The following is a 26,283-nucleotide window of genomic DNA, read 5'->3' as shown; positions in this document are numbered from 1 at the left end:
TTCTGTTCTTCTCTTCTGGAGATGTTGCCTCGTCGCTGTCTCCGGTCACTATGACAGGACACGTGGCGTGCAGCGACTTATAAAGGGACATCACCGGATGATGTCCCCGCCCATTATGATGTCACAGTCCCAGGGAAGAGGCCCTTGTCCTCATCAACATGGGGACAAGGTGCTTTGGGGTGGGGGGGCCGCGCGGCCCCCCCTTCCCCAAGGCACCCCCCTTGTTGAGGGCACGCAGCCTGGTACGACTCAGGAGGAGGGGGGGCGCTCGCTCATCCCCACTCCCTTTCCTGGCTGGCTGGGTAGTGTGCTTGGATAAGGGTCTGATATGGACCTAGGGGGGGACCCCCACGCCGATTTTTCGGCGTAGGGATTCCCATTTAAGTCCATACCAGGTGACGGGGCCAGCAACGCTTCCTTCGCTGGTCCCGGCTACCTGGAGCCGCGCTCAAAACGAGCAGACTTTTCTCCGGGCGTGAAAAGTCTGTTCATTTCAAAAGTACGGCGGACTGGCACACACACGGCCGTACTGTCCACTGAAATGCAAGTCCGGCGGACAGATTGGCGTGCAAATCTACTTTCTTAGTCTGCCGGATTTTTGGGTAAAAAAAGTCCGCCGGAGCCTACACACGGGCGGATTGTCCGCCGGACTTTTCCACCGGATTGTTTGATCGTGTGTACGCGGCATAAGTTATACAAATGTAACTATGTATAAAATATCCATACCTGGAATTCTTCTTTAGGTTAGTAATAGATTAGCAAATATTGCTCCCGGAGTGAAATACAGGGGAATAGATGCTCAAGCATCAATACCCAGCAGAATACTCACCTGAGATTAACCACCTGCACACCAGTGGCAGCTGGTGGTATATTTTTTGAGGTGGGGGCAGCAAAAATAAACCCCCCCAGTTGGTCACAAGCCCCAAACTTTCCGCTTCTAGGTCAAGGGCAGCTATTCCTCTGGGCGGCGGCTTCACCCTGCATCTCCTCCTCCTCAGCGGCCAATGGGATCGCTTCTCCTCTTGGCCAATCGGGTCCCAGGACCTGCTTCCTGATTGCCTAGGAGGAGAATCAGGAAGACAATAGACAATTTAATTTGTTATTGTCACATAACTGGGTGGGCTCAGGGCGCAGTGCTCTGCATCCCGAGTCCACCCTTTTGAGCCTCAGGCTCATGTGCTTCTAAAAGAGCTAAAAAAAAAACAACCCATTGGAATCCATGCGTCCCGCACCCTGCATGTAGATTAAGGGCCGGACGCATGGATTAGGGGGGGCGGCACCCCTGCGTCCCATATTGAGGGGCCGCCACTGCTGCACACATACAATATTTCTTGTTTTTCAAGCTGACCTCCAGAAAACCACTAAATATGAAGCTGGAATCCATATATCAGAGCTGTTTTGCCTGCCACTGTATTTGTTTTTCAGTGTACTCAGTCTTGAATTTTACACTGTCCTGCCAGTCAGCAAAGCCAGGATGGAGACTTCACTTTTTTGTGCTGCAATTATGCTATTCAGCTAACCAACATTTTTGCCCTAAGCCTGTTACTGGATAGTGATAGAACCACAGTATACTTATGGGCTCATCTGGCTCCCAGTGCAGCCCCTCTCTATGAGAATTTCACTGTACAGTGGATTAAAAGGAGTTAATGCAGTGTTAAATGTAGCACTAGTTAGAATGAAAAATTATTTAAATTCTTTAAGTGAATTTTTTCCTGCATTCATTTATTTGAATTATTTAGTTATTTTATACCTGCTTGGAGTTCATCTTTCACTCTTTAATCACTAGGGATCCACGCTATAGCCGAATGATGGCTACAGCGCGGACCTGCATTGCCGGGACGACGTCTATTGACTATGTCCCATGCACAAGTGGCCTGCGCGCCCCCTGGAGGGCACGCGTTGCACGCTCTGTGATCAGCGAGTCTATGAGACTCGCTGGATCACAGATCGGAGTAAGCGGTCTATCCCAACCCCTTACCACGTGATCATCTGTCAGCCAATGACAGCTGATCATGTGATGTCAACAAAACCATTAATCAGCGGCAGTAAACGAGACATCAGTCCTGATCACTGTGATGTGCTGCCAGATATTCAGTGCCCACCTGTGCCCCCTAAAAGTGCTGCCTACCAGTGCCCACCAGCTCCACCTGTTAGTGCCCACCAGCGCCACCTGTCAGTGCCCTCCAGTGCCATCTGTCAGTGCCATCTATCAGTGCCCATCAGTGCCATCTATCAGTGGTACCTATCAGTGCCCATCTGTGCCAACCATCCGTGCCACCCATCAGGGCCCATCAGTGCCCTCTTATCAGTAGCCATCAGTGCTGCCTTATCTGTGCCCATCAATACCGACTTATCTGTCCTCATCAGTGTCACCTTATCTGTGCCTATCAGTGCCGCCTTAACTGTGCCTATTAGTGCCCTACAGTGCAGTACAGTGCAGCCTATCAGTGCCCACCAGTGCAGCCTATCAGTGCCCACCAGTGCCACCTCATCAGCGCATATCAATGAAGCAGAAAAATTACCTGTTTGCAAAATTTTATAACAAACGTTTAAACATGATTTTTTTTTTTTTCAAAATGTTTTTGTTTGTTTAGCAACAAATAAAAACCCCAGCTGTGATTAAATACCACCAAAAGAAAGCTCTCTTTGTGGGAAAAAAGTGCTAAAAATGTCATTTGGGTACAGTGTTGTATGACCGCGCAATTGTCATTCAAAATGCGTCAGCGCCGAAAGCTGAAAATTGGTCTGGGCAGGAGGGGGGTTTAAGTGCCCAGCAAGCAAGTGGTTAAAAAATGTGTAAGATTGGCTCTACTCTTCTTTTCACCTTGCATTACTTCAGAAACATCCAAAGAATGTGTTCAAGCAATGCTTAAAACAGGGAGCATCTATCTTCCATCCAGCAATGATTTAACAGGGGGCATCTATCAAACTGACTAATGTCACACCAGTAAAAAATACCTTCCGTTTCTGTGCTTTGAGAAAAGTACACAAGTATTTCTTGAAGTTTACTTCACAGTAATAGAAAATTCACAATCCACTTTAGAAAAAAAAATAAAAATGCTACAGAAAACAAAAATGAGCATAACAACAAGTTGGTCTGTTTTCTAAGTGACCTCGTTTTTTTTAAACGTTTAAGCTGGCCATACACAGTAGAATACTGTTCCAAATGTTTTGTTTTAAAATCATTTATTCGATTTTCTGTTCGTTAGTGGGGTCAAATCGATGTTCTTTTTCAACTGCAGTGACAGGAAAATTTGAAGGAGCAGGATGGAAAACATTTGTTGAACAAACACATTTCTAACAGTGTATGTTGTTTACACTTGGAAAAGACCAGTCATTTCAAAACTGCTCTCCTAATATATAATTCCTGCCACCATGCTGCCAAACAAACCTACTTGGTCACTCTTATTAATACCGTGTCATCAAGTCCTCATCAGCTCTTCTCTACCTTTATCCGGTTCCTGACCTGCGCACGCCCATGTACGTCGGCAGAATGGCACAGCTGCGCAAATGGGCATACAGGTACTTCCCTTTGAATTTGCCAGCCTGCCATTGCGTGCGTGTAGTAAAACTAGTAAAAAAAATAAAAAATTAATAAAAATGCCATAAAACTATCCCCTATTTTGTAGACGCTATAACTTTAGCGCAAACCAATCAGTATACGCTTATTGCGATTTTTTATTTTTTTTTACCAAAAATATGTAGAAGAATATGTATCGGCCTAAATGGAGGGAAAAAAATGATCGCTTTTTTTTTGTTTATAGCGCAAAAAATAAAAACCGCAGAGGTGATCAAATACCACCAAAAGAAAGCTCTATTTGTGGGAAAAAAAGACGTCAATTTTGTTTGGGAGCCACGTTGCACATCCGTGCAATTATCAGTTAAAGCGACGCTGTGCAGAATCACAAAAAGTGCTCTGGTCTTTGGCCAGCAAAATGGTCCGGGGCTTAATTGGTTAACTCTCTGTTTTGTCCACCACCTCCACCCACCGACTCACTCACTGCCCAAGAGATTGCCAATCACTTCAAAAACAAGATTGATGCAATTTGTAAGAACATCTTTACTGTACAGATACCTTTGTCACCATGTCTTGCAGCACATTCAATACTTTCGACTTTTGACCCGGCTACTACTGAAAAGGTTACCAAGCTTTTCTCAGATGCCCACCTAGCCAATTGTCTCCTGGATTCGGTTCCCTCACAACTATTATGGTCACCCTTTTCTTCAATCTCTCCAGCTCTACTGGCACCCTGCACTCACCTCTATAGCATGAGCAGATCACCTCCGTATTTAAAAAGCCCTCACTAGACCCCACTAACCTGAGCAACCTAAGACCCTTATCACACTGAGCCGCCCCGGGCGTCAGCGGTAAAGCGGTGCTATTTTTAGAACGCTTAGGAGAAGATGTACAAAAAAAGGTACACACAGAATCTGGCACAGCTGTGCATAGTAACCAATCAGCTTCTAACTTCAGCTTGTTCAATTAAGCTTTGAGAAAACCTAGAAGCTGATTGGTTACTATGCACAGCTGCACCAGATTCTGTGTGCACCAGCTTTAGTAAATCTCCCCAATAGTCTACAACCGTCTGGGCTTCTACCTCACTAAAAACAACCTTCCTGACCTCCTTAATGTCTGGCTTTTGCTCACAGGACTCCTAATTAAACACAATAATGATTTACTAACCGCTAAAGCCAATGGCCACTACTCCATACTCTTACTACAAGACATTTCTGCAGTCTTTGTTACTATTGACCACCAGCTCCTCCTCAATAAACTCCACTCCCTTGACCTCCAAGATTCTGCTCTTTCCTGTTTTTTCTCCTATCTATACAAAAAAACAAAAAAATACAGTGTTGTGTGATACTGAACCTTACAAATGCATAGATAGTGCCATAAACAATGAAAATCAATATTGCAAAAAAAAAAATTAACTATGAACATAAAAAAATATATATTTTTTTCTAACAAGCAAGCTCACAGCGAAACAAATGTAGTATTATTCCTTAATATCAAGTGTCCCCAAAAAAAATTAGATTTTTTCTCCTAATTTTCATCAATTCACAGAGACAAAAGTGCAAGTTGGGGTATTATACATATTACTGTCCAAAAAGTTACTCTAGTGATGGTAATCCTAAACAGAAGAGGGTGACTTCACACTCGTGCTCCCCCTCCCCGTGTGAATGCGCTCACCTCCAGCTGTGTGACCACACACTTAAGTTTGGTAGACATAAGCAGTTGAACCACTCCTGGGCTATAAGTGAAACTGGCTCAGTAGGATCCCACAGGAAAATCCAGAGAAGTTGTTCTCAATTTTAAAACAAGAAAGAGGCTGGATAGTGCATTATCACTAGTTTAAAAATGTATTTAGAAAACATAACATCGGGGTACTCACACATTTTAGGTTCTTCCAGCACACCAAATTATAAAAGCATTAATCATAGGAATCCTCTCCAAACAACTTCCAAACTTGTATGTGTCAGCAGCTTGTACAAACAAGCATGTATCTGAGCTCCTCCACCATCCTGGCCCCTCCCCTACATGTGACAACACAGGGATAATCACGTGTCTTCCTCAGGGGATTTCAGATCAGATCCCCCTGAGGAAAACACGTGAAAAGCCCTGTTCTTCTTTTAAAGTTGAGGACAACTTCTCTGGATTTTCCTGTGGGATCCTGTTGAGCCAAAACTTAAGCCTTAAACCCCACTCTATAAGATTGTAAGCACTTATAAGCTTGGCCCCATTAACCCTATTTCTTTGCTATGTAACAGTATTGTCTCCCTTTATATTGTAAAGTGCTGCACAAATCCTAAATCCTGTATGATATTAATAACAATAAAGCTGAATATAGTTGCACTCCACGTTCAGATGCAGTCTTTACATCAGCTTTGTATGGTATCACAAACAAAATTTTGAAGTGCTTGGTTCACCTTTTCATTATTTGTGAAAAGTTGAACTAACACTTTAGGCCACATGAACACAGGGTGCTCCTCTGATAGCGTTTACTCCTGGCAGGAAAGAGCTGCTTAAAAAAGCATCCAAAGCTGCGTATTGTACATGCGCCAAGTGTTTGAGCGTTAATGAATTCCATTGGCCAGAATATTGATTTTTTTTCGCCATTGGAATGAGTAAACACTCAAGCTCTAAACGAGTCTAGTGTTTTGGCTGCTTATAAGCTCTTCACCTGAATGCACTGGTGATGTGTTTTTTTTTCAGCCTCTGTAAATGCTCCTCTTCTAATATGCCTGTAATTGCTTATGTGTGCATGGATACATAGGCTAACATAGAGGTACTTACATTTTTTTCAAATGTTTGTAAAAGAAACATTTTTAAGCCTAGTTTGCATGAGCCTTAGTTATAAAATGTGTGACATCTACACTATTACTGAAAAATAGAGATGCACAGAAAGTGTGGCGGACGAAAATTATGTTTTCTGCATTTTACCGGGTGTCAATAATGGTGTCGAAAAGGTGTTTTTCATAGGTCATGTGACTCAAAAACCGCATCAAAAACGTAATACAGATGCGTTATTGATGCATTCTTGCTGTGTTTTTAAAGCATTTCAACTGGGAGGTGCATTTTTGGTGCGTAGAAGGCATACATGGAATTTAAAGGGATGTATTTTTCTTGAGCTTTTCTTGCCGATAATGCATCCTGCATTTTTGGTTTTGGCACCAAAATTTCCATTTGGTGCACCTCTACTAAAAAATATAGCTGCTATATGTTGGCTAATGTGCCCTTAGACAGGTCTGCACCTGCAGAATGTGATCTTGATCATTGTTGGTCATTTCTGTTTCTCCTAGATTTTGGTCTTACTATTAGTTATGCTGTGTAGACATAGAGCATCTACTATGTATGACTTAAAAGATGTGTGTCCTCTGTTAGTTGCAGGTACAGCTAGATACAGTGGAGTCCACTTTGCACAGGTTGGATCAGGATCACAGCATGGACCTCAAAAATGCCTTGACCAGGCTGGAGGAGGAACAGCAGAGGTATGAATAAATTGGCTTTTACTTCTGCTTAGACTTTGAAGAAGTAAATATATAAAAGACGGAGTACTTTGTAGCTAAAAGGATTTTCTCTCCTAGTATTGGTCAACAGGCTACCACCAATCTAGCCATCCAGTGCCATTTTAGCACACTGTTAGCTTATGTGAGCATGACTTTCGAGAAATATAATGTAATGCTTGCAGTAGAAAGTAGTTTTCATGAGCTGCCATTCTTTTTTTTAGATGTTAGTGAATTATTTTCCCTGCTAACTTACAGGAGCAGCAGCCTTGCACAAGTGAACATGACCCTGAGAGAGCAGATGGATCAATTAAAGCTATCTAATGACAACTTGACAGAAGACATGAGACATTTGACCTCTGAACTCCACAGAGCACATGAGAACTTGGAGCAGCGTGACTCAGAGTGGAGGAAAGAGAAAGAGGTGATTTCAGATAACGTATAGTGTAAAGTGTTTCATTATTCATTTTCCTGTTCTGTGATTTTTGAAGATCCAACCTGAAGATCTCATGCTAAATATGCAACCTAAAAAATCTCCTGCTGGACTACAGAACTCCTCCCCATCTTCTCATCTTCATAACATAATGTAGAAAGCGGTATAGTTCAGCATGGCAGAACTTAGGAAAGGCTAACTTTTTGAGATTTCAGTGCAACAGAGGCAGGGTCGTCAGCTCAAACAGTAAGTTAAAGAGGAAGTAAAGGCACCCTGTAAGGCAAAGGCATAATGAGCTAGTATGCATAGCATACTAGCTCATTGTGAATAACTTACCTGAGAACGAAGCCCCCGAAGCAGTCCTCCGTCTTCCTCTTTGCTGCTGCCATGTATCCCAGAGCGGCTTCCGGGTCTCGCGGCTCCGGGGCTTTGATTCGCCAGAGGCGTGATGACGTCACTCCCGCGCATGCGCACGGGAGCCGACACTCGCGGCATATCGCAGCGATCTGCGGCCTGCCCAGTGCACCTGCGCGCCGCTGTCTACGACTCATGCGCCATAGACAGCGGTGGCTGTCTTTGGGTAAATATCTCCTAAACCGTATAGGTTTAGGAGATATTTATTGGACCTACAGGTAAGCCTTAATCTAGGCTTACCTGTAGGTCAAAGTTGATTGTAAGGGTTTACAACCACTTTAAGATCAACAGATATTTTTATGTGTTTGCAGCATTGCAGACCAGAGATGGTAGAATGTGCATGTATGGGTCTGTGTCACTGAGCTTTTGGTTGTATTTTGCATTCCCATACAAGTCTAGGGGGATACAAAAAATGCCTTGAAGGATGTTCAGCGCAAAGCAGTTGGAGATCAACTTCAGATCAAATGCACCTGTCAGTAAATACTGCATGACCTCAAAAGCATCTCAGGCTGATGCCAATTGACACATGCTCTATTGCAGGATATATTGAATATACATCTATTTTTTTCACACACATACCTCAACGTGAAAATATCTTTTGCTTAATGATTTTTTTACTAGAAAATGTATAGTGTTTGTTATATATATTTTTTCTTTTCTTTTCTTTTTTCCCCAACAAAGTAATATTTTATCAGCTTATATTTATTATTGCATAAGAATATTTCACTTTTTTGGCAACTTCTTTATTTATTTATCCAAAAGAGTAGCTAAATACACTGCTTTGAAACCATTTTCTATGTGTTGACATTAAACGACATTACATTACAAAGAAAGCTATACAAATTCCCAAGCTATTTTTAGAATATTTAATATTTGTCATTTGTAGGAAACAGGTGCCACTTATTTGCAGCATAAGGAGGCTACAACGGCATTTTCCTGCACAGTGATTTCCAATTATGCTGTGAATAGCCTTTAAAAGTTGATTTTTAAGTAAAGGAAAACATATGTTAAAAAAGAAACTGCTTAAAAAATATGGTTTCCCTTTAACTCAATGGACTGTGCAGAGACTGCATTTATGGTAATGAAAATACAGTTGAGTATGTAGCTTCAGATTACCCGGTATCTAATATCATTAACATGACTTTCTACACTACTTCAAATTCTATAAAACTGTAAATGTTTGTTACATAAATGAAAAATGAATTTAACTTATAAAAATAAAAGTCAGCACATTTTTAGTAAGCTAACAAATATTCTAAATTTATTTGATTATATGAAACCCAACAGTTTGTCTTATGCTAACATTCTCCTGACCAGCTATGTTATCTTATAGTTATTAACCATCATAGCTAGAGCTGTACATTTATGCACTGCATGTGTCATTGTCAGCATTCTATTGCCAAATGACTGTTCACGCTCGCACCAAAAAGCTCCCACTCAGGTTTTAATGTGAGTCATGGTTCCCAATACCATTATTTCTTGTCTTACTATAAAAATGTATTATTAATATAAATTTAAATTCACATGGGGCCAATTTATAAAGTGCTAACACCACCTTGAGGTATAAAGCAGGGTAAAGGTACAAATAAGCATCAAGATCAACAGGTATAGTATTATCCGCCATGATGGGTTGAAATAACACATCTGGTAGACTATCTACAGAAATGAACAGAAAACAGAGGTTCACAAAAATTTAGTTTTTGGTTCTGAGGCATAAAGAATTAGTATTGCATTAAAATCCAACTCAGTTCAACCACTTTTATGTAGGAGAAGTGTATGGTATGCAATGGAAGAAGGAGAAGAATTGTTAGTAGGCCCGCCCACCCCATTATAAGGAAAGGATGTACAAGTCAAATCCTGCAGGTAGTAAACGAGATGGTCAGGGTTGCCAGTTGATGATCACAAATTTTGCCTGTTAATTCCTTTCCTATTACTAGTTATCAAGCATAACTTCCTTTATGCAGGGTCATTATAATTACATATCTCTGTATAGATATTTGCATGGAAATGTAGGCTTATATCCGTTTTAAATGTTGAATCCCTGCTTACTACTATTAAAACTAAGATATACATTTAGTCTAAGCTCCTGATTGGTATAGAGGGACATATTAACCTTGGTAAAATGATTAATCTCCCCCAAATGCCTAAATATTCAGTGGCACTCTCTTAGCTATTTTGCCTTGAAATATCTTAAAGTGTTAAATTCTCTACATTTTACTTTTTCTCTACTTTTCATTTGGGTCTCCAGCAAATCCAAACTAAACTGGTCCACTCTGAAATATCATAAGGATTTGGGAGGCTTGGCCCTGCCAGACTTTACCTTGGGTTTGCAGACTTCTTATATTTTCCACTGGTGCACCACTGACCCCCCCCCCCCCAGTTTATGCACCTCATAGCCCCAGACAATCCTACCCCTTCCCTACACTCTCTCTTGCTATTCTTGTATTTACTGCAGTTTTAAAGGGTACACAACTCCTAATGTTGACTCAGTGGGGTTAATTTACTAAAACTGGAGTGTGCAAAATTAGGTGCAGCTCTGCATAGAAACCAACCAGCTTCCAGTTGTTTTTTTGTCAAATCTTAATTGAACAAGCTGAAGTTAAAAGCTGATTGACTACCGTGCACAGCTTGACCAGATTTTGCACTCTCTAGTTTTAGTAAATCAACCCCAGTGTCTCAAGCTTTAGGACATAGCCCTGTCCAAACTAGGTATTCCAGGAGTTAATAGTTGCACTCCACGTTCAGATTCAGTCTTTACATCAGCTTTGTATGGTATCACATTCTGAGCTCTGATGTAAACATAGGTGTTGATTTCCTAAAACTGGAGAGTGCAAAATCGGGGGCAGCTCTGCATAGAAAAAAACGCTTCCATTTTTTTTGTCAAGGCTCAATTGAACAAGCTGAAGTTAGAAGCTGATATGACTACCATGCACAGCTGCACCAGAGTTTGCACTCTCTAGTTTTAGTAAATCAACCCCATAATATCATTCATTTAGCTCAGATCTTAACTAGGGGGCAAATTAAATATTTATCAGATCTAAATATAAATTTAATTTAACAAATACTGTGCTTTTCTGATACCTCCAGTTTACACATGCCATCGCCATGTGCAGATAATCATTTGGCTGCCGGTATGGTTAGAGCTTCTCCCAAACAAATGATTAAGAATTCCATTAGATACAACTCCAACTTGATTTTGACCATCGGTTATTATGTGTTTAGGTCTGATGTACTCCGTATACAGTACCATATCCTCATATATATAGCAAACTGATAAAGGGCTCATTGGGATCTCCTATCCATTACCAGATTAATACAGGTCCTTGCAAGAAACCTACCAGCCTTTTTGTTCATTTTATCTGTGGCTGTTATCTTAAAATATATGCTTTTGTATTTAGCTTGGGTAGACCTATGTAGCAAATATGTCTTCAACATAGTGAACTGGTGAAGGGATCCTTGGGACCCCTAACAGTTCACTATTGTACCTTGTAGGTTTAAAGAAAAGCCACAGGTCCCAAGCTGCTCATTATCCGACCTTACAAAAATAGAAAACATCTGAGTTTACTATTGGAATAAAGTTTGTGAATGTGCCCAAAATGTGATCTGTTTCTCCTGTAAGCCATAATAATGCCATACGTATTTAGCAAACCTGCACAACATTTTGAAAGCCATATCTTTACTAACCAAAGGTTGAAACAAACAAGGCTGGTTAAAAACTATGCAGACACCTATTCATAGCACTTCTGAATTCAATCCCTGTTAAATAAACAGGTACAACTTATGCCGCGTACACACGGTCGAACTGTTTGACGTACTTAGTCCATTGAAACACATTTCAGCGGACAATCCGCTCGTGTGTGGGCTTCAGCTGACTTTTTCAGCGTGCAGTCCGGAGTACTAAGAAGTTCGTTTTTTCCAAAAATCTGTCCGTCGTACTTTGGTTTCAGCGGACAATACGGTCGTCAGTATGCTAGTTCAAAGGACTAAGAATGGCGCATGCCCAGAAAGGATTTACACGGCGGAAGGGTGCTTTGCTGTGTCTTGGACTTCCTATTTCTAGTCCCGTTGTACGTGCTTTACATGTCATCGCGCAAGCTTTCGACGGACTGTTTGTGTATCCGTGTGTGGTCAAGTCCGTTCAGTGGAAACTACGACGGATTGTCCGTCGGATTGTATGACAGACTAAGTACGCCATACAATCCGCTCGTGTGTACGCGGCATTACAATTTATCAATAACTTCAAACAGACTGTTGCTGATTGTTGAAAATGTGTGATATCTTTGTTTCAGTTCATGCATATTTGTGGGATGTCTTGTTTGAATAGAATAAAATCCCGAGGCAGCATTTAAATGCAATTTTAACCAGACTCGGACTTGGCCATTCAAAAATGCAGGTTTTTCTGTGATTATTGTTAATTCATTCTTTTGTTTTGAATTACTCCCATATTACATGACCCTCCTTTGATTTGAGTTTAGGCTCTGAGGGAGGCCATTTGGTATTCGCCTGGAGAATTTCCTGATATAGCAGTTTTGTTTTTGCAAAGTGTAATGTTTGACACCTTTCTCAAAAAGTTTATTATTGTTCCATTAGTGCTATGAAATATCCAGATGGTCTTTAGCAGGTTCGAGATGGGCAGCATTTCTGGCTTTGTTTGGAGAGTAGTGGTTTTCTCTGAGGTCATGTACAAATAAAACCAGTTTCGGGCAGTTTTTTTTCCTAAGGTAGGCTCGTGAATAAAGATGTTATCAAGAACAAAGATTTCGTGAGAGTTTCTTAGCCACCTGTTGAAGGACTATATAGAGATCCCCTTCAATAATGGCTTTTAATTATCCCCATCATAGGGAGTGTAAACTGAACTGAAGGAGACCCATGTCTGATAAATCCTTCTGGGTCCATTCCTATCTACAGATTTTATTTTTATGTGAAGAGCAGGTAATCAAGATTGTGTGATTCGAGGAAAACATTAACTCCTTGGAACATCCAGTAACAACTACCCTCTTATAATGTATCCTAATTCTAGATATTTACATATTTTCTCTATGAATGATCTTGAATATGAATTTTAAAGAAGAAAAAAATGAAATAATCAAACTTGTTTCCAGTGAACTAACAACAAAGAGAGGAAATCCGTTACTTCAGAATGGCCTTATCAAAGTTCTGGCCAAAATCTCATTTAAATGCTGAGCTGGGATTTGATTCTGTTCAAACAAGACATCCTAAAATTATACATAAGCAATTATACAAAAACAATGGGTCAAAATAACTCATGTCTGTTTATTTTATTGATTTTTTCTGAGATAAAAAAATGTTTTAAGATGTTGCATATTGTTTGCCACTGGCATTTTTTTTTAATCTGTAGGGTACTCTGAGGCCTGATTCACACCCATTCAGGTTGCAGTTTGCATATTCCAGGTGCATTTGGCGTTTTTGAATACACATTTTTGATCCATTGAAGTCTATGGAACCAAAAACCAAAAACAAATCCCTGGTCCTTTCCATAAAATGCACAGATGTGAACTACATCCATAAGAAACCATGTTAAATGGACCGTAGTGTGTTTCTGCAAAACTGAAACGCGCTAAAGAATGCATGGGTATGAACCAATCCCTCCATTGGCTGCCACTTCCCCAACGAATTAAATTCAAAATACTAACACTTACTTACAAAGCCATCCACATCTCTGCCCCCAGCTACATCACTAGCCTAGTCTCAAAATACCAACCGAATCGCCCACTTCGTTCCTCCCAAGACCTCCTGCTCTCTAGCTCCCTCATCACCTCCTCCCATATCTGCCTCCAGGACTTCTCCTGAGCCTCGCCCATCCTCTGGAACTCACTACCCCAATCGGTCAGAATGTCTCCAAAGTTATCCACTTTTAGGCGATCCCTGAAAACTATTTTCTCCATTAGCTCATCCCCCACAGCTATTACCCTTTTATATAACTTGATCCTCCCTCCTAGATTGTAAGCTCTAACGAGCAGGGCCCTCTGATTCCCCCTGTCTTGAATTGTATTGTATTGTAATGTCTACCCAAATGTTGAAAAGCGCTGCGTAAACTGTCGGCGCTATATAAAACCTGTATAATAATAATAACCAGGCCTAATTAACTAGTAAACCTGAGCCCAGATCAATCATGCACACTAACATACATATTCTGAAAAAGCAGAAATGCATAAAAGCAATCATTATTCACCTCTTTATCTGTAAGCATTGTGAAGACACAAAAATTTTATTTCACAACACATGCATTGAAACCTTAATGCCGCGTACACACAACCGGACTTTCCGGCAGACTAGGTCTGACGGTCTTCCCGCCGGACTTTCGGCAGAGTTCAGACGGACTTTCCGAATGAACGGACTTGGCCACACACGAACAGACTAAGTCGGTTCATTTTAAACAAGGAATTTCAATAGCCAGTAGCCAATAGCTTCCCTTGCGTCGTATTTGGTTTTCCCGATTTTAGTCTGTCGGAATTGAGCCAATCGGATAGATTTGAAACATGTTCTATTTCTAGGTCGGATTTTTTTCCCGAAAACAATCAGACTAGCCCACACACGATTGGATTGTCCGACTGACTAATCCCTTCGGACCTAGTCTGCCGGAAAATCCAGTCGTGTGTACGCGGCATAACTCTTTCCTATTACTTCCTTTTGCATCAGAACCTTGTCAGTCTGCCATCCACTGTAAACAACCAGCGGGTCTTTCTAAGTTGTTAGAAACTGACTGAAACCAAACCCTAGAATCTTTGTTGTCATCTTTGAGGATCTTTAAAATGAATAACGTCACGTTACAAGCAGCTAGAGAGGTCATTGATGACTTGTTTCAAAGTTTACTGCTTGTAAATAACATGTATATATTTTAATTCCCAGTTTGCTCACAGCAACACTTTAACCACTTCAGAATTTTGGTAGTATCCCATACAACCTGGCCTTGAAATAGTTGAAATGGTTAACCACTTGACTCATATTGATGCAGCTGCAGTCGTGACCCTGGTGATGCTGAGTAAATGATGTAAGATGTAAAAATTATCCAAATGGCTAAATAGGTGCTGAACACTTTTACATATGGGAAGGAGGAAGGTGTCTCTCTCTCACATCTCCTCCCATGCTAATGCACAAATGCAAATGCCCACTTTTGTCCTTCATGCATATATAAACGGCAATCACACCACACATGTGGGATATCACCACAAATTGTAGAGCGATAATTCTTGTGCCATCGATAATTCTACCGAGAGCAATAATTCTAGTGCCAGACCTCCTGTGTAACTCTAAACGGGTAACCCATAAAGACTTTTAAAGCGTTGCCTATGGAGCAATAAACAATAGGGTATTTCACTGTGTGTATGCACTAAAATTCATTAAAGTGTATTGTTTCAAAAAAAATTGTGAAAAACTGCTGCACAAATATCATGTGACATAAAAATTGCATCAACCGATCCTTTTTTTTCCCCCAGGGCATTTGGTTTCAGAAAATGTATAATGTTTGCAGGTTCTAAGTAATTATCTAGTAAAAAAAAAGCTTGCATAAGAAGTGTCAGATTTGACTTGGGAGGCAATTGGTTAAAGAAAACTCACGATTGCAACCATAATCTTGGCTCTTTTTTGTTTAGCAAGCTCAGAGCACTTTAGTAAAAGTAAACCTAGCGGCTGCAGAGCTGTCTGATCAATTTTTTCAGTGTGCCATTGCCTACGCCGGACACCTCCTTCCACTATGTGGCTTATGAGCCCCTCCTGGTAGACTAAGACCCTAATAATGCTATCAGGATGGGGAGGGGGAAGACATTGAGGAAAATCCTTTCCTCAATGTACTCTGCTGAGCGTGAACCTGGAAGTGCTCATCTTCGAGCACTTCCAGCTCCATGTTCAGAGCTGTCAAAATAGCAATAAAGATATGTGGGAAAAAAGTTAAATAAAAAAAAAACATAAAATAAAAACAACAAAAAAATGTAAAAGCATTACCATCACTCTGCCCACACAGGAAGGCTACTTTCACACTGGGGTGCTAGTGGTAAAATCCTTTCCTCAATGTACTCTGCTGAGCGTGAACCTGGAAGTGCTCATCTTCGAGCACTTCCAGCTCCATGTTCAGAGCTGTCAAAATAGCAATAAAGATATGTGGGAAAAAAGTTAAATAAAAAAAAAAACATAAAATAAAAACAACAAAAAAATGTAAAAGCATTACCATCACTCTGCCCACACAGGAAGGCTACTTTCACACTGGGGTGCTAGTGGTAAAGCGGCACTAGTTTTAGAGGCACTTTACCGCTGTTATAGCAGCACTTTTCACCTGCTAGGGGGGTGCTTTTAACCCCCACTAGCGCCTAAATAAAGGGTTAAAAGCGCCGCTGCCAAAGCACTTTGCAGGCACTTCAGCAGCGCTGCCCATTGATTTCAATGGGCAGGGGTGATGGAGGAGCAGTGTATACTGCGCTCCCGCACTGCTGCAAAGATGCTGCTTGCAGGAATTTTCCATCCTGCAAGCGCACCACTCCAGTGTGAAAGCACTCAGGCTTTTACACTGCAGAGGCTTGAGAGGTGATTTTCAGGCCCTTTACAGGCTCTATTTTTAAAGCTAAAATGCCTCAAAAGCGCCCCAGTTTGAAGGGGGTATTACAAATGCAAATGGGTGCATAGCATGTGCTTGTTTATATAAACAATGATTGTGATTGTGCAACATATATAGAATATTACTGCAAACTCCACAGTGTGAGAAATTATTCTAGGTCTCTCATTTATAACTCTAAACTGATGAGTTATAAAGATATTAAAGGGATTATCAGTTACTAATTTTAAGTCCATCATTTTTTTTTCCTTTTTTTTTTTTTTTTTTTGTGAAGGCTAAGAACTGCTAGTTTGGTTTTTCTGCTCTCTGTTCTTCATTAGAGAGATAACCCTCATTTACGGTGTTGCTGACAACAGTTATTCCAGGCAGTAATGAGGGTAAATCTTTAAAGGCAACACTGAAGGGTAGTTGAAGACCGGATTGCCTGTCAGCTTTTTATTATGGTGTCCCTTATTCAAGCTTTCCCTCACTAATGGCATCCCTGGCAGCAGTAAAAACTACAAGGAATTTTAATCTTTCTCCGTTCTATGAAGAAAAAATAAGATTTGGTTTGAAATGTACTGTAATGATCCCTTTACCAGTTTAATTTTCAGGAGGATAAGAAATTATAAAGCAAATTAAAAAATATCTAAAGTCTTGTTTTAAAAAAAAAAAAAAGTCATACTTACCTCCTCTGTGCAGTTGATTTTGCACAGAGTGGCCCTGATCCTCCTCTTCTGGGGTCCCTCAGTGGCACTCCTTGCTCCTCCTCTTCTTGAGTGCCCCGCTAGAGAGCCGCTCTCCCTCGGGGCACTCGTGTAGGCATGCTTCCTTGTCCTGCTGCTGTGTCTATTGACGCGGACAGCAGGACTCGGCCCCACGCCCCACTCCTGCGTCATTGGTTTTGATTGAGAGCAGTGGGAGCTAATGGCTGCGCTGCTATCCAATAAATCTTGAATGTTTTTGTAATAATTAGATGTATTTGCTTTAATTTTGGTACCATGGGATAGGATAGTTCTATCCCTTTTATGTATTTTTCAGCCATTCGAGTCACCGAGTTAGCCTTCCCTTGGTCAATGATTATATTGTTCTTATTCACTTGCTTTTTAGTTTGGTTAAAAAAAAAATATTGTTTATATTGTAATATATTATTGCAATATATTGTTCCTGTCAACTATTCTTTTATGAGAAATACTTGCTGTAAAATTCTCCCACTCTCCCAATATATGAAAAATACCATAGTTAGAGCTCTTATACTAAAGTAAATGTGCAGAGCCAAAGTGGGTTCTGTGGTGCATGCTGGGGAGTGTTGCCAATTGCCATATTTCTCACATGAAAAGTCATAAATAAACAGGTAGCATTTTACTAATTTTTTCTTAAGTTCCTTAGGAGAAAAATTACTACATTTTATAGATAACAAATAGTAATCTTACAATGGAAAGCCAATGAATCAACAGAATTGCTGTTTCAGCAGCTGAGTTTGCTGAGAATTTACATAGTTAGAACTGAGTGAAAGGTTATAAGTTCAAAACCAGGATTTACAATTAATATCTGTGATCCACACAGTGAGGTAAGGCAAGGGCTCCATTTTTTTTCTTTAACAAAACCTATGAAGTTTCTGAATAATTTGGGAATTTGGTGCTGATTTTTAAGATTGCCATGGATGTTTACAGAGAATGGCTCTCACTATCACACATAAGTGTCAGGTAAAGGTGAGACTTGGTCTACCATTCTACTGTGTTCATTTGAATATACAGTCAGATGCTGATGAACTTAAAGCGTATGTTAACCTAAAAAAAAAAAAGGATCCTGCTCCTTTAAAGCATGTTGTATGACACACTTCTTTTGGACCCCTGTAACACCTAAAAAACCTGGCTGATCCTGCCAGTTTCTCCCCACCCCTATGTAAACTGACCACTGTAATCATAGGTGCTGAGCCCTGACAACGTGGTCATTTTGCGTGCCTTCGTCAGCCACAGCCCTGCTGTCTCTCCTCTCTGCTCTTGTGTCCTCCTCCCCCTCCCCTCGCTGCCTGTCGGCCCCTGCCTCCTCCGACCCCCTGCTGCTGCTGTAATAACTTGATTAATTGTATATAATCTACTCAAGCTTCTAAGGATATGCCCCCTGTGTGTGTGCTGTATAAAAAAAAATCCATATATACTTTATCTGTGGGCGCTGATCAGCGTTCACTGACGTGCCAGCTCTCGCCTTTTCTCCTCCTCCCCTCAAGACTGATGTCAGCAGGGGAATCTCGGCCCCTCCCACTGCATCTGTGAGATGGGGAGAGGAGAGATGCTACGCATCATGTGACCGCTAATCAGCACTCACAGATAAGGTATATACAGCTTTTTTTTTAAACGCCACACACACAGGGGACATATCATTAGAAAACAATTATATTATTTATATATAAAGTAAATCATGTGGGTTAACAAATCCTTTAATAAGAATTAGCTTTTTTACATTATTGGATAATTGAAGTAAATGTTAATTAATTTTATTGAGTAAAGATTCTCAACTTCTTCAGTAAATCAGTCTCATTATGTCAGCTTTTGTTTGCATCTATGGCAGCATTTTTAGCTTTCAGTATTGATCAATGTACAGATTTATGTCAATAATATAATATTTTGTGAACTAAATTAGGTTTTATTTCCAATTATGTTTCTGTCTTTTGTAGAGTTATACGTCTTACCTGAGCAGTGAACACAACAGTATCCTGACTCTGTGGAGGCAGACAGCCACCTTGCGTAGTCAATTCCTCGATCTACGTTCTATGGCAGACAGGTACATTTGCAAGAGCATAACTTGGACCAATGCATGTAAGACAGCAGATCTACATAAATAAGTCAGATGACATCTATATGGCAGTATATAGGTGGAAAAGCATAGTGTTCAAAAACACATATTTCTCTGTGCTGGACCAAATTATAGAATTACAGATTATTAGTTTAATAGGAAGTGGTAACATTAAGGCAGAAGATGAAAATATTTCACTATTTCCTAATGAACCGTTAGTCTGAACTTTCCTTTAACCCAAATAATGGTTGCCTCCACTTCTGTAGGGCAAACAATTAATTGTATTCATTGTGCTTTTTCTTCCCATCCAGGGGTCTTGGTGAGATGAAGAGCGAAATTTCACGTAGTTCGCGGCGCATGCACACAGCCTGTTTGAATTTAGACTCCAACCTACGTCTGTCTCAGAATGCTGCTGGGGCTTCCCTTCATACAGCCCGACTTGAGCAGCAACTGCGAGACAAAGTGCGACAAATGATCCAAATGCAGAGCCAGTGGGATACTGAGAAAGTGGAACAGAACTCCAGGTAGTAGCACCACATAACGGTTTTGTCATTCAATAAATAGGCTGGTTATAATAACTGAAATGTGATATCTGCAAGACAGTTTGAATGGTCAGCTTTCCTTTTTGGCTCCAATGCAGACAGAATCAAAACCAAGCACCCTGGTGACCACTGCCTCCAAAGTCACCCAAGGACCTGTATATTTAGGGATGTGGGCTCTTGTTTTACAGGCCCCTTGGAATTAATTAAAGCTGGTTGCAGTAGCTATATGTTCATATATGGTCATTTTGCTTAGCACCATAATACCTCTAAAGTGAATGCAGACTGTAGCATTAGCCCATATTAACACTATAGCCTCTGTTCGCTCCAACATCCCCCTATCTTCTTTCCACATTGGAACTTTAACTTGCTGCTTGATTACACAAGTCAATGATCATTGTATATGAGACTAGCCTAACTTTAAATGCTTTTCTTTAAATCTCCTGTACATGGCATGCATGTAGGTGTGAGGAATTGACACCGGAACTCTGATTTATTTTGTCCTGCTGACAGTGGCAGGAAGTCAGTAAAGCAATTGTGACACTTTCTAGGGATATGACCCCTTCAAAATGGCCTGCATCAGACTAAAATATCATTTCAGCCAAGTTTCTTGAAACTTGGGAAATATTCAGGTAGTTTTTAATAGCACCACTTTTGAAATGTGGCACTATGGCTGCACTAAAAAAAAAAAAGTCCAGTTTATAGCTAATGAAACTGGAGAAAAGATCAACTATAAGTTGGCATACAGAGACAGGCAGAGTGTCTGTTTATGTACACTCTGTAGCAGAGCAACATGTTTGCCATCACTTCTCTCCCTTCCCACCTGTCACTGATTGTCAAGGACTCTGTTGGCTTCACAGTTGACAGGCTCCTAGCAACTAGTGATGCTCACAGTGAGCAGAGTCTGATGGGGAAGCTGAGGGAGTAGTTCTCAATCAGATCCATTCTGTCTTGGCCATTGGAAGCAGACAGTGGGCGGATTTTTCATAGCCAATAGCAGGCTGTCTATTGGCTATGAAATCTGCCCACTGCCTGCTGTCAATCAGAAGGGGTGTTGACCTGATGAGGAAGTTCTGTCTCATTGCCATCAAGCTTTGTCTGTGGGACAGTTGCAGTGGCTGGAGAGGGAGCTCAGATGCTCTGAGGTCAGTGTGTCTGTATAGACACTCCGGTCTGATTGCACCTCAGCACCTCTGCTTGCAGTACTTGCCCCAAATTCAAGTAAATTGTTGAAAATGGGTACATGAGTCTGTCACCTGCACAAACATCTGCTGCATGGAGGCACAAGGGGATTCTAAATAGAGTCTATGACACTCTTTATTAATTCCCAGAGTTTGTCATCCCACGCAAGTGTTATACAATGTGTTATTTAGGATAATACCCCTCATTGCTAGATGCATGTAACATGTAGTTGCAGATAATAATAAACTCTGGCTCTAATTTGCACAAACTTGAGCAAAGACAGCTGGGAGAGTAACCACAGCCATAACAACCAGCCTTATTCCTCACAACTGAAAGATGAGTCCTCTCTTGCCTTTCCTAACCCCCCCCCCCCCCCACCCCACACACACACACACACACATATACACACACACACACACACACACACACACACACACACACCCTATATAAGTGATGAATACTCTGTTTATACAGAATTTTATAAAATATGTTATATTTATTTTTTAACAAATGATCTAAAATCACACTTTCTGTAAGTTTAGTAAATTACTCACTCACTTACTCCCAATTATTGCTGTGCAAAACAACCAATATTATCATTAAAGAATCTTACCCTTTTATGTTACGGGGTGTAAAATTACATAGATATTTCTGTATTTAACCACTTCAGCCCCGGACCATTTTGCTGGCCAAAGACCAGACCACTTTTTTGCGATTCGGCACTGCGTCGCTTTAACTGACAATTGCGCGGTCGTGCGACGTGGCTCCCAAACAAAATTGACGTCCTTTTTTTCCCACAAATAGAGCTTTCTTTTGGTGGTATTTGATCTTCCCTGCGGTTTTTATTTTTTGCGCTATAAGACCCCTTTCACACTGGGGCGTTTTTCGGGCGTTTTTCAGGCGCTTTAGCGTTAAAAAAAGCGCCTGTAAAGCGCTTGAAAGAAGCTGCAACAGCAAACCCAATGTAAAAGCCTGAGTGCTTTCACACTGGGATACCTTTCACACTGGAGCGTTTTTCAAGCGCTTTAGCTTCAAAAAAAGCGCCTGAAAGAAGCCGCAACTGCAATCCCAATGTAAAAGCCTGAGTGCTTTCACACCGAGGCGCTGCGCTGGCAGGGCGTCAAAAAAAGTCCTGCAAGCAGCTTCTTTGCAGCGCTTTTGGAGCGGTGAATACAACGCTCCGAGACCCCTTTCACACTAAGGCGTTTTTCAGGCGTTTTTCAGGTGCTTTAGCGTTAAAAAAAGCGCCTGTAAAGCGCTTGAAAGAAGCCTCATCTGCAGTCCCAATGTGAAAAGTGCTTTAAGAGCCCTTTCACAATGTCAGCGCCCGAAAAACGCTGGTAAAGCGCCTCTTAAACTAGCAGCGCTTTACCAGCGTTTTTCGAGCGTTATTGGGGCGCTTTTAACCCCTGCTAGTGGCCAAACAAAGGGTTAAAAGCACCCACAAAACGCTGCTGCCAATAGCGTTTTTGAGGTGTTTTACAGGTGCTTCCCATTGATTTCAATGGGAAGGGGCGCTTTAGGAGCGTTGTATTCATCGCTCCAAAAGCGCTGCAAAGAAGCTGCTTGCAGGACTTTTTTTTGACGCCCTGCCAGCGCAGCGCCTCAGTGTGAAAGCACTCGGGCTTTTACATTGGGATTGCAGTTGCAGCTTCTTTCAGGCGCTTTTTTTAACGCTAAAGCGCCTGAAAAACGCCCCAGTGTGAAAAGAATCTCGGTGTGAAAGCACTCGGGCTTTTACATTGGGATTGCAGTTGCGGCTTCTTTCAGGCGCTTTTTTTTAACGCTAAAGCGCATGAAAAACACCCCAGTGTGAAAGGGGTCCTAAAGTGCCCCTTCCCATTGAAATCAATGGGAAACGCCTGAAAAGCGCCTTAAAAGCGCTATTGGCAGCAGCGTTTTGTGGGCGATTTTAACCCTTTATTTGGCCACTAGCAGGGGTTAAAAGCGCCCCAATAACGCTAGAAAAATGCTGGTAAAGCGCTGCTAGTTTAAGCGGCGCTTTACGAGCATTTTTTGGGCGCTGACATTGTGAAAGGGCTCTTAAAGAACTTGGGCTTTCACATTGGGCCTGCAGATGAGGCTTCTATCAAGCGCTTTACAGGCGCTTTTTTTAATGCTAAAGTGCCTGAAAAACGCCTGAAAAACGCCCCAGTGTGAAAGGGGTCTAAACAAAAATAGATAGACGATTTTGAAAAAAACGCATTGTTTTTTACTTTTTGTTATAATAAATATCCCCCAAAAATATATAAAAAAAAATTTTTTCCCTCAGTTTAGGCCGATACATATTCTTCTACATATTTTTGGTAAAAAAAAAATGCAATAAGCGATTATTGATTGGTTTGCGCAAAAGTTATAGCGTTTACAAAATAGGGGATAGTTTTATGGCATTTTTATTAATTTTTTTTTTTTTTACTAGTAATGGTGGCGATCAGCAATTTTTATTGTGACTGTGACATTATGGCGGACACATCGGACGTTTTTGACACATTTTGGGACCATTGTCATTTATACAGCAATCACTGCTATACAAATGTAGTGATTCCTGTGTAAATGACACTGGCAGTGAAGGGGTTAACCAGTGGGAGGCAGTGTGTTACTAACTGTTGGGGGCTGGGCTTTCTTTTAGTGAACACTGATCTCTGCTCCAATCACATGGAGCAGAGATCAGCATCACTTATTGCTAGGCAGAAGATGCTGTTTACAACGGCATCTCCCAGTTCAGCCACCCCGTGAGACGATCGCGGGTATGCCCGTGGCGATCAAGTCTGCGGGACACGCGACCGGACTCACGGGGGTCCCAACCAGCACCCGAGCGCGCCGCCGGTGGCACGCTCGAGATGGCAGGGCGGCATTTAAGATTGGATGTACCTGTACGCCTGCCCGTGCCATTCTGCTGACGTACATCGGCGTGCACTGGTCGGGAAGTAGTTAAAGCTGAACTCCACGTTATACAAATATTATCCAAATACAAGAGATATACAGTTGTGTGAACAAGTATTTGCCCCCTTCCTGATTTTTCAACTTTTTTGCATATTTGTCACACTTAAATGATTTAGATCATCAAACAAATTTTAATATCACACATAGATAAATGATAATTTAATTTATTAAGTGAAAAAAGCTGTCCAAACCGGCTCTATGTGAAAAAGTACCCCCCGCCCTGAATTGTAATTAATTGCATTGTTTGGAAAGCTGAGTTAAATTTCACTTGCCACACCCAGGTGTGTGAAGCTGTCTGACAAATTGAAGCATGCTAAAAGATCTAAAAAAGCAACACATAATGCCACAATCTAAAGAAATTCAAGAACAGATGAGAAACAAAGTATTTGACATGTATTAGTCTGGAAAGAGTTACAAAGCCATTTCTAAGGTTTTGGAACTCCAGCCAACCACAGTGAGATCCATTATCCACAAATGGAGAAAACTTGGAACAGTGGTGAACCTTCCTAGGAGTAGCCGGCCAACCAAAATTACTCCAAGAGCACAACAACGACTCATCCAGGAGGTCATAAAAGAATCCAGAACAACACTAATGAACTGCAGGTCTCACTTGCCTCAGATAAGGTCAGTGTTCATGATTTAACAATAAGAAAGAGACTGGGCAAAAGTGGCATCCATAGGAGAGCTCCAAGGTCAAAGCCACTGCTGACCAAAGAGAACACACAGGCTTCTCTCACATTTGCCAAAAAAATCTTGATTATCCCCAAGACTTTTGCAAATATTCAGTGGACTGGTGAGACAAAAGTTGAACTTTTTTGGAAGGTGTGCGTCCCGTTACATCTGATGTAAAACTAACACAGCATTTTATAAAAAGAAAATCATACCAACAGTCACACATGGGGGTGGTAGTGTGATGGTCTGGGGATGCTTTGCAGCTTCAAGACCTGGACGACTTCATTGAGGGAACCATGAATTCTGCGCTGTACCAGAAAATCCTGAAGGAGAATGTTCGAAAATCAGTTCCAGACCCCAAGCTCAAGCACACTTGGGTTATGCAGCAGGACTGGGATCTGAAAACACACCAGCAAGTCCACCTCTGAATGGCTCTTAAGAAACAAAATTAAGGTTTTGGAGTGGCTTAGTCAAAGTCTAGACTTAAAATCCGATTGAGATGCTGTGGCATGACCTTAAACAGGCCGTTCATGCTGAAAAACCTTAGAATGTGGCTGAATGAAAACAATTCTGCAAAGAAGAGTCGGACAAAATTTCTCCACAGAAATGTGTAAGACTCATTGCCAGTTATCGCAAATGTTGATTGCAATTGTTGCCGCCAAGGGTGGCACAACCAGTTGTTAGGTTTAGGGGGGCAATTACTTTTTCACATAGAGCCAGGCAGGCTTAGACAGTTTTTTTCCCTCAATAAATGAAATCATAATTTAAAAACTGCAATTTGTATTAACTTGGGTTATCTTTGTATAATATTAACATTTGTTTGATGATTTGAATCATTTAAGTGTGACAAATATGCAAAAAAAATTAATATCAGGAAGGGGGCAAATACTTTTTCACAGCACTGTATATATTTTAACTTGAATTATGGTGTGCTGTGTGTATTTATTCCATATCTGTCCAGTAATCTAGTGTGGAACTTTGCCCCTGTGAAGGATCTTCCTGTAATGAAGACTCGTCACTGCTGCTCTCTTTCCTTGTGTAGGCTGACTGGTCTTGTCTCCACCCCCTAATGTATTTTTCTGCAGGCAGCCTGTAGTGCGTAGGCCTGCTAGGTTCCTAATGATGTCACTGCTACTTTTACAAAATAATATCAGGGTTTTTGAAGGCATTTGGTGCACACAAAGTGGAGTCAATTTTTTTGGGGGGGGGGGGGGGGGATTTTTGAGAAATATAGTCAAATTCGAGTTTTTATGCCTGGAGTTCAGCTTTACCACAAGCGAAAGAACTATATGTAAACACAATTTATTTTAAGTCCGTCAAGATTTGTTTTTCCTGTTCCAGCCACTTGTAGCACCTGTACGAAGTTTAGATAAATATTACAGTAACTGCTATGGGAAGTGCTGATGGCATGGTTGAGCCAAAACTTCTGATGCCGTAAGCTGGAAACAGTTTGTCAGGATCGGAAGTATTATCCTGTATAAGTAGCCGGATTGGCAATAACCTTCTGACCTTCTTGAGAGGCTGAAAACGCAAACAGAAAGAAACAGGAAGGCTTGATACGTTTCTTATGATCGGAATAAATAGATTCCTTTGTCTGATATTTGTAGACAACACCCGGAATCCAAGTTATGGTGTTAGCAATGTGTGTGATTCATTACCTTGAACTGTAGTCTGTACGTCACCCAATCATCTGTTTATGTAGACACTTTAGTCGGAGGAGGTTAATACTGTCTTAGGTGCTTTATTGGTCATAG

General features: G+C 41.1%; 1 protein-coding gene across 2 annotated transcripts in view; it reads left to right on the top strand.

Annotated features, from left to right (window-relative positions):
- LOC143988700 (uncharacterized) overlaps positions 1 to 26,283 on the top strand; it is a 191,498-nt gene that overhangs the window by 60,944 nt on the left and 104,271 nt on the right. For both annotated transcript variants that reach the window (XM_077488460.1, XM_077488461.1), the window contains exons 6-9: positions 6,884 to 6,990; positions 7,264 to 7,429; positions 19,075 to 19,181; positions 19,505 to 19,717. In XM_077488460.1, coding sequence (XP_077344586.1) covers positions 6,884 to 6,990; positions 7,264 to 7,429; positions 19,075 to 19,181; positions 19,505 to 19,717 — 593 coding nt within the window. The remainder of the gene's footprint in view (positions 1 to 6,883; positions 6,991 to 7,263; positions 7,430 to 19,074; positions 19,182 to 19,504; positions 19,718 to 26,283) is intronic.

The sequence above is a fragment of the Lithobates pipiens genome, unplaced genomic scaffold, assembly GCF_037356315.1.
Source record: "Lithobates pipiens isolate NorthernLeopardFrog02 unplaced genomic scaffold, aLitPip1_a1.2 Scaffold_18, whole genome shotgun sequence".
In the NCBI taxonomy this organism is placed as follows: Eukaryota; Metazoa; Chordata; class Amphibia; order Anura; family Ranidae; genus Lithobates; species Lithobates pipiens.
Note: the sequence above shows the minus strand (reverse complement) of the source record. Positions and strands in the feature narration are given on the sequence as shown.